The sequence below is a fragment of the Haliotis rufescens genome, unplaced genomic scaffold (genome assembly GCF_023055435.1).
Source record: "Haliotis rufescens isolate VD_foot unplaced genomic scaffold, xgHalRufe1.0.p SCAF_5, whole genome shotgun sequence".
NCBI lineage: Eukaryota > Metazoa > Mollusca > Gastropoda > Lepetellida > Haliotidae > Haliotis > Haliotis rufescens.
Window position 1 is genome coordinate 3,671,952 of NW_025964223.1, and position 18,442 is coordinate 3,690,393.

Here is an 18,442-nt window from a genome sequence, read left to right on the forward strand (position 1 = left end):
TCATCTTTATAAATAATCACAAAGTGGCTTAGTTGGGCTCGTATAGCGCGTATATAATATTTTCTTCAACTTTCAAGATGACAAAGTGTATTGCTGATCTAGCAAATCATGGAAAACGGGCTTTGATGGAAATAAATATAAAGTTGAATAAAATAGGAATGATTGATCCAAAAGTATATTTTAAAATATTTGATACACAGGTATTACCAATACGAGTTCATCTTTTGGCATGTAAAAGTTTTTTTCAAGGTGGGAAAACAAACGCCAAATGCCATTCCCTACGGTGAATGTCAATGCGCAGGTCTGTATTATAAAGTATTGGTTAAAATTAACCAGAATTCACAAAGGGCGTATCCCAAGAAAAGTATATATATAACATGTTGATGTATTTCGACAACATTGGTCATAATTCTCGGGTAGCATCTGTTCGTAACATTTTACTTTCGCATGGTTTGGGATTTGTATGGTTAAACAAGTCTATGGGGACAATACAGCTTTCATTGGGGTATTTAAAACATGTCTTGTAGATGAATTTGGTCTAAACTGGATGTCAACACTCAACAGTAGTACCCGATATATGATGTATAAAGAAAACAAAACACTGATTGAACCTGAAAGATATTTGAGTATTTACAATAGCAAACATGTACGCAGTGTTTTTATTTAAATTAAGATGTAATGTTTTACCTTTACGACAGAACGAGGGTAGATGTCAATCTATTGAATCATGTTTACGTATGTGTCCTGTTTGCAATATGTCTGTTCAAGATGAATATCATTTCGTATTGCTCTGTAAACATTACACTGAACTGCGTATAAGTTGTTTTGCCAGAATTGCATTAGAAATTTCCAACTATATATAAATTCGAAAGTTTGTTGTGTACAACTCAGGATGAGTTATTAAAACTGCAATATCATGTATATTATTCATACAAAAGAAGACATGACGTCGTAAAATCCATGTAAAGTGTTTCACATATGCAATGTACTATTGGCAATGCATTTCTTGTATATGGACCCCGATTCGCCCCGATTATGTTTCTAGGTTTGTCAGCACCATACCCGTGCTCGTGGGTTTCACCGAAGTGGTAAACGTCTGAGGCCTGCATCACTGAGACGGGCTTTCCTCCCACATTAAGCTGACAAGCCGCGATATAACTGGAATACTGTTAAAAGCGGCGTTAAACCCAACTCACTCACTCACAATTGTAAAGGGGCCAATGGCCTACACACACATAAACCAATTTGATTTATTTTGATTTGATGTATCTGCCTACCAGCAACTGTTTTATGACAGCATGCTGTTCACCTAGATATCTGCTCTGCATGCAAATCTTGATTAAGTGGCTTGAAATATGTCACTTGACAGATAGAGTTGCCTCCCTTGCAGTAGTTATTGCTGTTTACATAGACCATACATGCAGCTGAGCTGAATTTTTTTCTGCGATTCATCAATACAGCGGCAAACTCTTCACATTACATTTACAATAAAATAATTTCCCCAAAATATATTAGTAAGATATTCAAGCGAATTTTTAAAAGAAAACTCTCGTTCTAACATACAGTACACTGAAAAGACGCTATCGTATAAATATCCTCATACCATCCACATCAGCAGTCTACCGTCTTTAGCAGCAGTCTACCATCTATAACAGCAGTCTACCGTCTACACCAGCAGTCTACCGTCTATAACAGCAGTCTACCGTCTACAACAGTAGTCTTCCATCTACAACAGCAGTCTACAACAGCAATCTACCATCTACAACAGCAGTCTACATCCACAACAGCAGTCTACCGTCTACAACAGCAGTCTTCCATCTACAACATCAGTCTACCGTCTACAACAGCAGTCTACATCTACAACAGCAGTCTACCGTCTACAACAGCAGTCTACCGTCTACAACAGCAACAGCAGTCTTCCATCTACAACAGTAGTCTTCCATCTACAACAGCAGTCTACCGTCTACAACAGCAGTCTACATCCACAACAGCAGTCTACCGTCTACAACAGTAGTCTTCCATCTACAACAGCAGTCTACCGTCTACAACAGCAGTCTACATCCACAACAGCAGTCTACCGTCTACAACAGCAGTCTTCCATCTACAACAACAGTCTACCGTCTACAACAGCAGTCTACATCCACAACAGCAGTCTACCGTCTACAACAGCAGTCTTCCATCTACAACAGCAGTCTACCGTCCACAACAGCAGTCTACATCCACAACAGTAGTCTACAATCTACAACAGCAGTCTACCGTCTACAACAGCAGTCTTCCATCTACAACAGTAGTCTACAATCTACAACAGTAGTCTACAATCTACAACAGCAGTCTTCTATCTACAACAGCAGTCTACCGTCTACAACAGTAGTCTACCATCTACAACAGCAGTCTACCGTCTACAACAGCAGTCTACCGTCTACAACAGCAGTCTTCCATCTACAACAGTAGTCTACAATCTACAACAGCAGTCTACCGTCTACAACAGTAGTCTACCATCTACAACAGCAGTCTACCGTCTACAACAGCAGTCTACCGTCTACAACAGTAGTCTTCCATCTACAACAGTAGTCTACAATCTACAACAGCAGTCTTCCATCTACAACAGCAGTCTACCATCTACAACAGCAGTCTACATCCACAACAGCAGTCTTCCATCTACAACAACAGTCTACCGTCTACAACAGCAGTCTACCATCTACAACAACAGTCTACCGTCTATAGCAGCAGTCTACCATCTACAACAGCAGACTACCGTCTACAACAGCTGTCTACCGTCTACAACAGCAGTCTACCATCTACAACAGCAGTCTACCATCTACAACAACAGTCTACCGTCTATAACAGTAGTCTTCCATCTACAACAGTAGTCTACAATCTACAACAGCAGTCTACATCCACAACAGCAGTCTTCCATCTACAACAACAGTCTACCGTCTACAACAGCAGTCTACCATCTACAACAGCAGTCTACCGTCTATAACAGTAGTCTTCCATCTACAACAGTAGTCTTCCATCTACAACAGCAGTCTACCGTCTACAACAGCAGTCTACATCCACAACAGCAGTCTTCCATCTACAACAACAGTCTACCGTCTACAACAGCAGTCTACCGTCTACAACAGCAGTCTACCGTTTACAACAGTAGTCTTCCATCTACAACAGTAGTCTACCATCTACAACAGTAGTCTTCCATCTACAACAGCAGTCTACCGTCTACAACAGCAGTCTACCGTCTACAACAGCAGTCTTCCATCTACAACAGCAGTCTACCGTCTACAACAGCAGTCTACATCCACAACAGCAGTCTACCATCTACAACAGCAGTCTACATCCACAACAGCAGTCTACCATCTACAACAGTAGTCTTCCATCTACAACAGCAGTCTACCGTCTACAACAGCAGTCTACATCCACAACAGCAGTCTACAGTCTAAAACAGCAGTCTACCGTCTACAACAGCAGTCTTCCATCTACAACAGCAGTCTACATCCACAACAGTAGTCTACCGTCTACAACATGCCGTGATGTAACTGAAATATTGTTCAAAGAGGCGTTAAACCCAACTCACTCACTCACTCACTCACTATTCAGTATAATGCTACTATTTAATCCTTGTAGTTCCAATATGGACTGGAGGGGTGACAGTGTTGTTTGCTATCAGAGTCAAGTGAAGGGACGATGGGGTCACCTCTATAGCTGAAAAGGTTCGATTCCTCACATGTGTAACATATGTGAAGCTTGTTTGGGTGCGATATATATTGCGACAAGCGGAATACAAACCTCACTCACTCACTCACTCGGTAGGTGGGATGATGGTAACACATTAGATAAAATAAATAAACTTAATAGGTCAAAGAGGGGACGGGTGGTCCAGTCGTCTAAGGCGCCGCGATTTGGGCACGCCAGAAACCTATGATTGTGGGTTCGAATCCCAGTTCGCCCCAATTATGTTTCTAGGTTTGTCAGCACCATACCCGTGCTCGTGGGTTTCACCGAAGTGGTAAACGTCTGAGACCTGCATCACTTCGGGCTTTCCTCCCACATTAAGCTGACACGCCGTGATATAACCGGAATACTGATAAAAGCGGCGTTAAACCCAACTCACTCACTCACTCATAGGTCAAATGTTAAATGCATGTAATATAAATTCGAACTTGTATTATGAATGCCAATGCATAAGGGCCCAATGCCACAGATTTATCGATATACGACTAAGAATGCACGGACCTAACTAACAGGTAGGCCCATGGCCATGGGTATTTTGATAGAGATATGTAGCGCTGTGGTTGCTTTTTTAAATGCGGCTCTGACATGCAATCTGATGTGTAACCTCGATATTAAAATAGGTCACCGGTACCTTATCGGGTAGTTTTGCTCGGTGACTTCATTTGGTATCCAAGCGACGTGGATTCCGGAATAGAATAGGTCTTCAGCAACCCATGCTTGCCGTAAAAGGTGACTATGCTTGTCGTACAAGGCGACTTACGGGATCGGGTGGTCAGGCTCGCTGACTTGGTTGATGCATGTCATCGATCTCAATTGCGCGGATCGATGCTCATGATATTAATCACTGGATTGGCTGGTCCAGACTCGATTATTTACAGACCGCCGTCATATAGCTGGAATATTGCTGAGTGCGGCGTTAATCAACAAATCAATCAACCAACCAAGCGACGTTGCTCCTCGTGTCACTGGTTTGTATCGATTATCTTCAGCTGATGTTGCCAGATTCTTTGCATAGACAAAACATTTCTGTATTCGACAGCTAAAAAAATATACATTTATGTCATAAAGAATAATATAAAAGCAGTTCCACTGTAGTGTAGCTCACCTGGCTATGACGTCAACAGATTTAACGAGTCAATGAGGACAGTCACTTAAAATTGATATTCAAATATTTTCTGCACAACTACTGAGTATGACAAATTAACACTACATTAATATGGTCTTCAAAGATTAACTTCCTCAGTCGGGCAATTTCAGAGGAGAGTCAACAGAGACGAAAATGCATTTGAGAGAATTTGTGAGCATGGTCAAAACACAAACGTCCAAACAAGGTCAAATGTTGTCCATAAATGTGGTTTTCAACATGGTCGCCGTGGGGGCCATGTTGGAATTTGGATTACCTCTTGAACAAATTCAGGTGATGTGATTGATTGGTGAGAGCACGCATGTGAGGTTGCAACTTCACCGCTTCAGCAGTTATATAGGAGATGATGTGCACACTGGGGGAAATGCATTTTAAGAGAATTTAAAGGATTGTCACATAAAAAAATGACGCTTGGGTATTTTCCAAAAAACTATTTATTTAGGGCATATTTCTGAACTAGTTATTGATGTTCAACTATCCACCCCTACCCTCCCTCCATAGATATCAGATGAAAGCTACCTTGTTATCAGATATTACATGATTATAGGAATGCCACATGAAGTTGAAAAAAGAGAACATCGCAAAAAAATAAATCAACATATATGTTGAGTCACTAACTACACACATTTATGTAACAAATTTCATTACATTTTGAAAACAATATGGCAGCCGTAGTGGCCATATTGAAAATCGAATTCGAACTACTTGAACTACTTTAGGTGTCATTTTCATTGATAACAAGCATGTGTGGTTTCGGAGAAGAGGATGTTAACTTGGACGCCGGACGCCGGACGCAGGACAAAGACAAGCCGCGACATAAGCTCACTTGTCTTTCAGTCAGGTGAGCTATATATGCATGACTGATCTTGACTTGTTAAATGTCGCCATAAAAACATACTTGAAGAACAGCTAGAAACGAGCAATCAAGCAGTACAGTTTTATTAAACGAAGAACGGTTGTTTCGTTGACAAACAAACATGTTTTGACACTCAAATATATAACACATAATGTAATTTTCCAATTTATTAAGCTGCAGCTTGCTATTGTGTACAGAAAAGTGAACCACAATTATCGGTTATTGCACAATCAGGGAATGTATAACAATATTCTAAAAAAGCATTTCGTAATCATCCTGTTCCTTTTAGTCTATGGTCTTAGATTTGCGGCGATTTATAAAAAAAACGACAACCCATTACTTGCTGGTCACGTTACCCTGTGTGAGTGAGTATGGTTTTAAGCCGCTTTTAGCAATATTCCAGCAATATCACGGCGGAGGACACCAGAAATGGGCTTCACAAATTGTTACCTTGTGGGGAATCGGACCCGGGCCTTCGGCGTGACGAGCGAACGCTTTAACCACTAGGCTACCCCACCGCCCCCATCACACTGTGTCACACCGAGGCAGAATAGCATATAATATCTGCATTCTGTTATGAGCGAGTGAGTGAGTGAGTTGGGTTTAACGCCGCTTTTAACAGTATTCCAGTTATATCACGGCGTGTCAGCTTAATGTGGGAGGAAAGCCCGAAGTGATGCAGGTCTCAGACGTTTACCACTTCGGTGAAACCCACGAGCACGGGTATGGTGCTGACAAACCTAGAAACATAATCGGGGCGAACCGGGATTCGAACCCACAATCATAGGTTTCTGGCGTGCCCAAGGGACGCAACTCTGCACAGCGAATCGCGGCGCCTTAGACGACTGGGCCACCCGTGCCCCGCATTCTGTTATGAAAAATACACAATCACTTCCATAACTGCCTTTTGAGTCCGATTTGAATGACGCAACGCTAAAAACAGACATCCAATCAAACTACACTCACGCGGAAAGAAATTGCAGCTGAGTAATTGATAAGAGAAACGGACGTGTGACGTCACTTCCGGAACGAAGCGATCACGCTGTATGGTGGAGAATATGGGTTCAGGGTACGTATCATAACAGAAAGGAGATATCATACACTGGATAATCGAGGCCGATGCTTGACGTAAGAGCCGACTAATGAGGGTCGGGCGGTTACCATAGAAATGTGTGACCTGGCTAATTGTCTAACCTCATTCTCAACCCACACCCGTTTTCCCGTAGGTTAGCGTCACAATGACTGAGATAGGGTGGGGGAATGAATTTGGCAAAGGTCGACCGGCTATAACATTAAAACAGAGAGAACGCTGCTAAGTCACATATAACCTACATTCGTAGCATCGTGAAAAAATTACATTAAGAGACAGCGTGAGATAGTTTAAATGTACAAGGTAGATATGATAAAATGACTTTAAAGTTTAAAATAAACATTTGTTATCATAAACGAATTGACAATAATCTAATTCAGGTAACCGTGTTGTTGATATTGTCAATATAATTTCTAAAAATCAAGACATTGAAATTCAGATGATTTACGTAATTCAGTCTTCTAGATTGCATACGTATATGATTGAATAAATATTACGTTAAATACCACACCACTGTTATTATATATTTGAATAGATGACAAAAATCTTGTCATTTGGATAACTACGGTAAGAGAAGGACTAAAAACGACTGGCTTGAACACACAATGATTATTTAGGGACGTACTTTCTGTTATTCTGACTAACGCATTCCATACAGTAACTAAATAGAGATATTTAAACAAACGTGTGTCATAACGAAACGAGTGTCAGAATTCTTGCATTTCCCGAGCGAGAGCGAGGGTAATACATGAATGCATACACGAGCTTCGTAAAATCAGTGTGACACAAATGCGAGCGTAATAATTTCTTATTCTTATACTTATTATTTCTTATCCTCCTTTCGAAAAAAAATACACTGATTACGATATCAAATATCAAGTGGTTTTAAGACTTTGAAAATGAAAAATGGCCCCATAACCACCCAGATATAGAGAATCTCACCCGAGTGTCTTTTGATATCAAAAATATGAACACAAGTAACTGTTGATAAAAGGTTTATCAACGAGTGTTGATATACGTATTTGATATCAAAAGACACGAGGGTGAGATTTTATTTATCATCCAACATCTTTCTTCCAACATTTTCAGTTTGTAGACAGTAATAAGCAGTGTCTTAAGTGTAAAAAGTACTGCTAAGAGCTTCAGTAGCAGAGCCATTAGTGATGTCATGGTAACCAATGACGTCACAATGGTCTGCAAAGCATTGTGATGCAATTTCATTGCAGCGACATCTACAATGTAGATATCGCTTGATCTCACCCAAGCGATATCTCCTGTGGGAGCCAGTTTTGGATGATAAATTTCTATAACAACCGTATCGGGTCGGCCATCTTGGATTCAAAAGTGTATGAACGCATCACCGCTCCGACCGACGACCCAGGGTACCCGGATGAGAGAATGCGCGTGATATCAAAGAAACAAAGATGGCGTCGGCGAACAATCCAGGGAAGTCATGGACAGCTAAAAGAACAAATCGAGAACAGTGCAGCCATCACAATCTATCAACCCTTGTTGGGACGAAGTGTTACAGAAAAAATGGACATTAAATCAAGATCTTTCCCCAAAAAAAATCAAACGTTTACATCTATATTCTTGATATTTATTGTACACCAACTTATAAACTCTCCTCTCGAAGGTGACCGTTTCGGTGATCTTGTCTTCAGCCAGATACGGAATCCTGTCCTCTGTTCAATCATTCCTAAGGCGGAGCAGCAACTAGAGGTGGTGCCATCCCTGAATCTGTAGAGAGTGAACAGGACCCTTGAATCATTAGTGTCACACACACACACACACCCTGAGGGATCTCACACCCCCTAAAGGATCCCATGCACACACTCTAGGAGATCCCCCCCACACACACACACACGCCCTGAGGGATCACACACACCCCTAAAGGATCCCATGCACACACTCTAGAAGATCCCACACACACTCACACACACACACGCCCTGAGGGATCATACACACCCTAAAGGATCCCATGCACACGCTCTAGGAGATCCCACACACACTCACACACACACACGCCCTGAGGGATCATTCACACCCTAAAGGATCCCATGCACACACTCTAGGAGATCACTCACACACACACGCCCTGAGGGATCACACACTCCCCCCCCACACACACACACTCTAGGAGATCACACACACACTCACACACACACGCCCCGAGGGATCAAACACACTCTAAAGGATCCCATGCACACACTCTAGGAGATCCCACACACACTCACACACACACACGCCCTGAGGGATCATACACACCCTAAAGGATCCCATGCACACACTCTAGGAGATCCCACACACACACGCCCTGAGGGATCATTCACACCCTAAAGGATCCCATGCACACACTCTAGGAGATCACTCACACACGCCCCGAGGGATCAAACACACCCTAAAGGATCCCATGCACACACTCTAGGAGATCCCACACACGCTCACACACACACGCCCTGAGGGATCACTAACACACCCTAAAGGATCCCATGCACACACTCTAGGCGATCCCCCACACACTCATACACACACGCCCTGAGGGATCACACACACACACACACACTCACACACACACGCCCTGAGGGATCACACACACACCCTAAAGGATCCCATGCACACACTCTAGGAGATCCCACATACACTCACACATGCACGCACGCGCACACAAAGTGATGCTGTGTGGTGTATGACCTATCAAATAGTTTTATAAAAATTCCATAGTTTTCTAAAATATTTCGAAGTGTAAGCACGCGAGTTATTGTTTCACAGGTGATACGTATTCAAAGGTTTGTGTTGAAGTTAAGGCAACACTTTAATCCCTCTTCTTCTGTAGCAGCCAAACGGCTTGAATAATAGAGCTATACACACATAGTATGGGCAATACAACAAGCTTAAACCAGTCTATAAGCAGTCTGTATCTGGCTTATTCACATTTGGCTCAAATGTATGTGGTGTAACATGTATTTCATCTTTAAAAGTTAAAAATAGTAATACTCTGGTCACCCAAATGGACCAGGCTGAAGCAGGGAGCGTAAATATTAATGAGACAAAAAGCACTCTTTAACAGAGTCTTATTAAAGAATATGTTTCCTATTATAAAACTCTATGTCTTTGAAGCCTTCTATCGCCGTATATTATGGCTACCCGTTGATCGATGGAAACTGTTAGCATTGTAGAACACGATTATGAATAATAATAGTCTACAAATATGTCCCTTTATGTCAATCATCGTAACCTATGAACCAAACTCTTGGGAATAACATGCCTTAATTCTGACTTCCAGACAAGTTAAATCGTTCAAGTTCACGAATGATTATCATCAAGACTATAGTAATGTGGGGCCCGTAAGAGGTGAACTACAGCAAAGAAGCTGAGATAATCTGCATATTTCACAAGGATATAACAAGACCTCTGTTTTCTTTGTTTGGTTGGGCGGAATGGAATATTGCTAAAAGCGGCGTAAAACCATACTCACTCACTCACTCACTCACTTCTAATCTCGAGTCCTACTTTCACGTCCTTTTCTATTACCTTCTACTCTACCGTATGTCCTCTACGTCCTTTTCTTCCGTCCTTCCTCTTACGTTCTTCCCATCTACCCCTACGTCCTTTCTCGTACGTCCTACTCTCACGTTGTTCTCTCATATTCTTCCTCTTACGCCCTTCTCTCAAATCCTACTCTCACGTCCTTCTTATTACGTCCTTCTGTTACGCCCTGTCCCTACGTCCCTCTCTCACGTCCCACTCTTACGTCCTTTCTCTACTCCCAACTCTCACATCCTACTCTCACGCCCTCCCCCATATACCCTACCCTTACGTCCTTCTCTCACATCCTTCCTCTTACGTCTTTCTTCTTCACATCCTACTCTCACATCCTACTCTCGCGTCCTACTCCAACGCCCTTCCCTTTACGTCCTTCCTCTTACGTCTCTCTTACGTCATAGGCTTACGTCATAGTCTTACGTCCTTTCTCTACTCCCAACTCTCACATCCTACTCTCACGCCCTCCCCCATATACCCTACCCTTACGTCCTTCTCTCAAGCCCTTCCTTTTACGTCCTTCTTATTACGTCTTTCCCTTACGCCCCGTCCCCTTACGTCCTTCTCTCACGTCCCACTCTTACGTCCTTTCTCTACTCCCAACTCTCACATCCTACTCTCACGCCCTCCCCCATATACCCTACCCTTACGTCCTTCTCTCAAGCCCTTCCTTTTACGTCCTTCTTATTACGTCTTTCCCTTACGCCCCGTCCCCTTACGTCCTTCTCTCACATCCTTCCTCTTACGTCTTTCTTCTTCACATCCTACTCTCACATCCTACTCTCGCGTCCTACTCCAACGCCCTTCCCTTTACGTCCTTCCTCTTACGTCTCTCTTACGTCATAGGCTTACGTCCTTTTCTTTTGTCTTTCTTTTACGCCATACTCTTACGTCCTTCCTCTTACGTCTTACTCTAACATCACACTCGTACGTCACACTCTCACGTCCTTCCGCATACACTCCCCTGACTTTCCTTCTCGTACGTCCTTCCTCTTACGTCCTTCCTCTCACGTCCATCCCCTTATGCCCTTCCTCTTACAAGATTCCTCTGTAACGACCAACTTGTAAGTGTACTTATATGAGAAATGCAACGTACCTGTCTGGGGTGCAGCTCCCTCCTTCTTGTAAGACCTGGCCCCGGGGTCTGCACCTTCAGAAGTTGTCAAGGATGTCCTGTAGATGGAACACTGACCACCAGTGATACTGAAGCTGATGCAGAGATCATCTCGTGCACACAGTCCGGCACAGTCCGGCAGGGTTCCGGAACCAGACGTACTGGACGGGCTTTCATTTGGGAGAAGGTTTTCGAGATTTAAAACTCTTGAAAACTTATGCATCGAAGTGGCGTGTCCCACAAACACAGCCAAGACAAAGAGGGGGCGAAGAAGAAAAACTATCTTCATCCTTCTTCTAGTTCATCCACCACGATGAGCTGGTGATGAAGGGTCCAGGAAATGGATTCCCGGCGCTAGTGGAAAGGGTCGAGAAAACGAGTCGCCTGCACCAGTGTAGCTCAAACACACCTGTGAGGCCCGCTTACCTCATAGTGAGATACACTAGCAGTCTCCTATGTGTGTTCAGTGGATTAAGTTGGAAGCTGAGAAACAGGTTTTATTGCCACTTTTTATTGTCATCATTAGTATGTACAGGTCTCGACACATGTTCATCAGTGCGTATTCACGTTACAAAGAAGACAAGTGAACGGGAACAGTCTAATACCAAGGAAATAGTTAATTTGTAATAGGGAACAATAGACCCCAGGGAGCAGGTCTTGTGCAAGAAGCACGTGTGCAGGTGTCATGTTGAAGGTGTTACATAGCGATTATTTCTTTTTATCGTTTCCGCATGAATATAATCTTGATTCCATGACTGCGTTTTAGTTGTGTCTTAAAGGGGAAGTTGGCAAACCCTGCAAGTTTCATTGAATAAATATCATAAATTCCCACGGTTTTTTATCATGTGTGACGGTACAGCTTTGCTTGTAAATTGCAGCTTTACAGTTCGATTCCCCACATGGGTACAATGTACTGTTAGTGTGCCTCGCCGTGATATTGCTTGAATATTGGTCCGGAAATAACGCTGTACGTTTCATGAATTAACGCCGCACGTAAAGGAATGACCGCGGTACGTTTGTGGGTGTGACGCGGGAGATTTATGGAATTACCGCCCAATGTTTATGAATGGAATGAACGCGGTAGGAGTGCAGAATTAGCTATCTGTATTTGCGAAAATAAAAAAATAATAAAATTCAACGGTAAGGAATTAGCATAATACGTTTGTGGGAAACGATTACATGCATCAACCAAGTCAGCGAGCCTGGCCACGCGATCCCTTTGCTCGCATCTTACGATGCTAAAGACTAATTCTGACCCGGATCTTCACGACGGTAAAATGTCCTAATGTTTACAGCAATAGCTGTGCCCTGATTCACAGATATTATCTCGCAGATTCATACGTGCCAATAATTACTGGACACTGGATATATGTATCCCCATGTAGGACAATGCTTTAGGAACTATAGCGATGCATATATACCCTCCAAAATAGTAGGGCATATTCGAAAATAACAGATGATTACAGTGAGTGAGTTGGGTTTAACGCCGCTTTTAACAGTATTCCAGTTATATCGCGGCGGGTCAGCTTAATGTCGGAGGAAAGCCCGAAGTGATGCAGGTCTCAGACGTTTACTACTTCGATGAAACCCACGAGCACGGGTATGGTGCTGACAAACCTAGAAACATAATAGGGGCGAACCGGGATTCGAACCCACAATCATAGGTTTCTGGCGTGGCCAAGGGACGCAACTCTGCACAGCGAATCGCGGCGCCTCAGACGACTGGGCCACCCGTGCCCCCTCAAGTTAATTGAAAGTAATTGGGTTTTGAATACTTTTCTGGGGGTCGGGGTGTATTTTTTGCGTTTTGCTGCTAGGGGTTTTGGTCCCGCAACCCTTCTATCCCTGGCAGTCATTTTTCAAAGCTGATCTTTTTTCTAACGCCAGGTCATAACATTTGTGTTTCATGATACCTTACTTTTTTGTGGGAGATGTGGTCGTGGGTATGTATCGGCCCTTTGCCAACATGAAGAATGAATGTTTCAATGTAACGTCGCATTGGCATTATTTCTTCCTTTTAGAAACGAGACAAGTTTGTATGTTTAAAATTGAGTGAAGCATGACTGAACGCGGGCGAGAATTATGTCTGGCTGTGTCCCATGGAGTCTTAACTCTCGTTAAGTGAGAACACAATCTTCCCCGAGAGATTCTCGTCACGGCTCCACGGTGAAACACACACGTTACTTGTACACAGCTAGCCTACATCAAATGAATGTTAAATGATACTGCCAAGGTTGATCTAGCGTTCCCACCAGACGCTCTCTATTTTACCCAGCAGAGGGTTTATGTATTATGCTTGTATTGATCAGGGATCAATGGGTAAAATGTATGTTTTATGATTAGTTCCTTTGATGGTTGTTTACTTGTTTGTTGTTTAACGTCGCACTCAGCATTATTCCAGCTATATGACGGCAGTCTGTAAATAATCGAGTCTGGACCAGACAATACGGTGATTGATAGCATGAGCATCGATCCTTTTTTTCATTCAATCCTGCCATGTGCTGTCAGACAGACAGACAGTTTATTCAGTATGCAAGGCCATATGGCCCATAGTACAGTTCAGTTTTAATGGACACATAAAAATCAACGTGATCTTGAACATAGTATAATATATTCACCTGAGTCTAAATACATGTTTCAAATAAACTGGGCGGCAAAAGAAAGTATAGGTCGAGTTCCATGATTGATAAAAAAAAAATAACAAGAAGAGGTTTTGTTGTAAATTATAATATACTGAACAGCATTGAAAACGCACCACCATGAAAATGGATGTAATTTTATCCGGGCTAAGTCATATGAAAATATATAAGTGAAAGTAATATACGCCGTTCTGGACGAAGCATGAAGAAGAACAGCTCGTCAAAACACATTCCTAAATTTGTTGTGAGCGACATCGCCAAAACGCAACAAATTGCGTGCACATCATGGAAAACGTGTTTTGATTCATGGGAAGCATGCAGAATAGGGCCATAAAAGACAGATTTTTAAAAGCCACATCACTTGTTGCTGCAGACGTAAAGGGTACTGACACAACAAATGCCAAGATTAACAGCAGAGGAACGTGAACGTGCCTTGGCATGCTTCAAGCTGGTACGTCAAGTAGAGTCGTTGCACAACGGTTTCAATGCCATCATACAACAGTCCTAAGGCTACTGAGCAGATACCAGCAGACAAGAACCACCAGAGATCGACCACGTCCGGGTCAACGTCGTGTAACTACACCACGTCAGGATCGCCATATTTTTCGTCGGCATCTTCGTGATCGTACACTTCCGGCTACCAGGACTGCAGCAACCGTACAAGGCCGACGGGGTTTGATCAGCGCTGACACCGTACGTCGACGTCTCCGCTCAGCAGGGCTACGTGCTCGACGTCCATATGTTGGACCCATACTCACTGATCGACATCGAAATGAACGTCTGCGTTGGGCCAAAAGGCATCGTCATTGGAGATTGCGGCAGTGGCATTGTGTGCTGTTCTCTGAAGAGTCCCGTTTTCATTTACGGAATGCTGACGGTCGACTGCGAGTTTGGCGTCGACGTGGAGAACGTTACCAATGACTGCGTTGTACAGACAGATCGATTGGGGGGAGGGAGTGTCATGGTGTGTGTGTGTGTGTGTGTGTGGGGGGGGGGGGGGGGGGGGTAGTGTCATAACCATCGAACAGAAGGTTATTTATTGATATTCTAAATTTACAAAGACCTCTCAACAGAGTTTTATCTTGTAATATGCTTAAATATTTTCCTGGTTGTAACAATGATTTAATACCAGCATAATGCTTGAGGAAGTGTGAAGAGGAAACTTGTTGGTGCCAGTTTTGCTGAAATATGTCTAATAATCCAGTATTAAATAATATGCTTCTTACACCAGACACCCAATTCGTTTTCCCTTCACCATCTAATTGTTTTAGCATTTTGTAACATTGAAATGGGTACCTGTGAGCTTCCATTTTTAATAATTTTATCCAAGATTTAACAACACGCAGCTGGCTGTGTACGTATATACTACAGCGACCAGTTTCACCAAGTACTGCCTTATTTGAAGCACATTTACCAATGCATAAACACTGCTTAAAATACAAAGCGTGAACTTTCTCAGTGGATTCAAATTATTTAATGTCCCATATTTCCGAGCCGTACAACAAAATGGGTAGAATTTTACCATCAAATATCGAATTTGCTGTTGAAAATGAGATATATTTATTTTCCTTGAATAATTTATAGACAGGAAAAATTGCCTTAGATGCCTGTAGCGCGTATGTCTTACAAGCCTTGGACCAATTTAATCTTGAGGACATTAATAGTCCTAAATACTTATAATAACTTGCAACTTTTAAATGTTTATCACCATATATCCAATTTTCATGCTTCGATACAATTCCACCATTTCTAAAAACAATAACATTGGGTTTCACAAGGTTTACTTCTAAACCCCACTTAATACAAAAGGACTGCAATACATTAAGCTGTTTCTGCAAGCCTACCAAACAGTAGGACACCAGAGCAACATCATCCGTGAACAACAATAACATAATATCTATAATATCTCGTTTCACAAATACACCATGATGACATTCTTTGTAAATTTCATAAACAAGTTCGTTTATAAAAAAGATGAATAAGACTGGACTCAAGATGCATCCTTGACGAACACCACTGGAAATAGTAAAACAAGGAATTGTACCCGAGTCAGTTTTAATACATGCTTTGACTGAGGAATACATATTCTTAAGAACTATTGACAGTTTTCCACGACATCCTTTAGTGATCAATAGGTACAGCAGTTTTTTTCTATCATCAAAAGCTTTGCGGAAATCAACAAACGACCCCTGGGTTTACATAAATATTTTGAGCAAAGTGACTGTAGAACAAAGATATTGTCAACTGTAGAATACCCAGAGCGAAACCCTGCTTGAGCTTCAGATATCATATCATTTATTTCAAGCCAAATTCGTTTTTCAATAATAAATGCAAATAGCTTTCCCATGACATTTAAAACAGATATACGAGGGATGGTCAAAAAGTTCATAGAACTCAATATAAAAACAAGGTGTACGTGGAGTTTCATGTTTTTATTTTTCAATATAATCTCCCTGCACTTGAATACACTTTTCCCATTTAAGCTGTAGACTCTCAATTCCCTGAAAATAGAAGTCTTCTGCTTGCCCCCCCAAACCAAGCTTCTGCAATGAGGTCGTCATCATTGGCGAATCTCGTTCCACGCAGGTGTGACTTGAGATTTCGAAACAGATAATAGTCACTTGGTGCCAGGTCTGGACTATATGGGGGATGATTCAAATGTTCAAACTTGCATTCACGAATGGCGGCTTGCGCAACTCTACTCTTGTGGACAGGCGCATTGTCGTGAAGTAGCAAAACACCAGCAGTTAACATCCCGCGCTGTTTCTCTTTGATTGCATTTGGCAATTTCTTCATTAGATCTGCATAGTAAGCACCAGTGATTGTCTTCTTTGGTGGCTTATAATCTATCATTAAGACGCCCTTGGAATCCAAGAAAACGGTGGCCCTGATCTTTCCAGCAGATGGCTGAGTCTTAAACTTTCTTTGGCGGCGGAGATGTCTTGTGCTTCCACTGCTTAGAATCCTTTTTGGTTTCTGGATCCCAATGATGAATCCAGGTTTCATCTCAAGTCCCAAGGCGAACATGAAAATTCTCTGGATCTGCCCCATAAATGTCCAAGAGCTCTCGACTTGATTCCACTCGTTGGTGACGATCTTGCGCATTCAGATTTCGGGGTACCCATCGGGCAGACACTTTAGACATACGCAAACGTTCATGGATGATATTGCAAATACTTCCATGAGAAATACCACACTCTGAGGCAATTTCATCCACCTTGATGCGGCGATCAGTCATAATTATATTTTGAACTTTGGCCACAATTTCATCTGTGATGACATCTGCTGGTCTGCCAGACCGTGGGTCATCTTCAAGTGATGTACGTCCGCGCTTAAACGCAGTAGCCCATTTTGCTACGGAATATTGAGGACATCCTCACTGTAGACATTAACCATGCGCTCGTGAATTGTGCGAGCATTTACTCCTTCTTTGGTAAGAAATTTGATCACAGCCCTATACTCAGTTTTGGAGCTATCCATATTTTAACAAGGGTACCTCACATCAAATAAGTACCGTAACATTACTAATGGGTGTAACCACCTATACTCTTGTAGACACTGGTATGAAAGATGCCAGAATACGATACAATCATCAAATCTTCTGCTGGGTTCATTTAGGTACCATGTTCTATGAACTTATTGACCATCCCTCGTACCTCTGTAATTGTTTGGTTGACTGACATTTCCTGATTTGTATAAAGACATTATCATTCCAATATCCCATGCATCGGGGAAAATACCTGTATCAAGGATTTTATTGAATAAAAACAACAAATATGGTATTAAAAAATCTACTGATATTTTGTAAAATTCTGGTGGGACTCAATCAACGCCTGACGACTTACCATTTTTAAGACTTTGTAATGCTTCCCTCACTTCTTGTTCTGTGATCTCACCAGATAACAATTCTTCCGTGAATGGAAGATCATTTTATTCATCACACATATGAGTATCTAAAAGTCGGATATTAATAGATCAAATTCTGTTTTGGCCGTCATGCACATCGGATTCAATAAATTCTCAAAATAGGAAAGCCATACATTAGGAGTTAGAGTGTGAGAAATGAAAGTAAGATTACCTGGACTATCTGGGTTTGTCCTACCATTAACGATGTGAACCCCACGTAACTTACACAGGTCAAGTAAGGCTCTACCATAGTTATTTATATGAAAATCACTGACACATCGTTGTTGGTAAAATTCATCTGAAGTGTATTCGTTATCAATAGGTAAATAATCTATCTCATCATCTATCAAATAATCTAATTCCTGACCAGTCCTTGCATTAAAATCTCCACATAGGATAAATTTACACAAGTCACCATAAT

The 18,442-nt window shown here is 42.0% G+C and overlaps 2 protein-coding genes across 2 annotated transcripts; both read right to left on the reverse strand.

The window, feature by feature from the left end:
- Window positions 1–8,004: 8,004 nt before the first annotated feature.
- Window positions 8,005–11,917, reverse strand: LOC124133626. Its single transcript, XM_046498082.2, has 2 exons — window positions 11,459–11,917; window positions 8,005–8,559 (listed from the first exon to the last, which is right to left on the reverse strand). Exons 1-2 carry the CDS (start codon window positions 11,763–11,765, stop codon window positions 8,519–8,521), a joined length of 348 nt encoding a protein of 115 aa, XP_046354038.1. The 5' UTR covers window positions 11,766–11,917; the 3' UTR covers window positions 8,005–8,518.
- Window positions 11,918–16,608: 4,691 nt separating this feature from the next.
- Window positions 16,609–17,220, reverse strand: LOC124133606 (histone-lysine N-methyltransferase SETMAR-like). The gene has a single exon (XM_046498062.2). It carries the CDS (start codon window positions 17,218–17,220, stop codon window positions 16,609–16,611), a length of 612 nt encoding a protein of 203 aa, XP_046354018.2.
- Window positions 17,221–18,442: the final 1,222 nt, after the last annotated feature.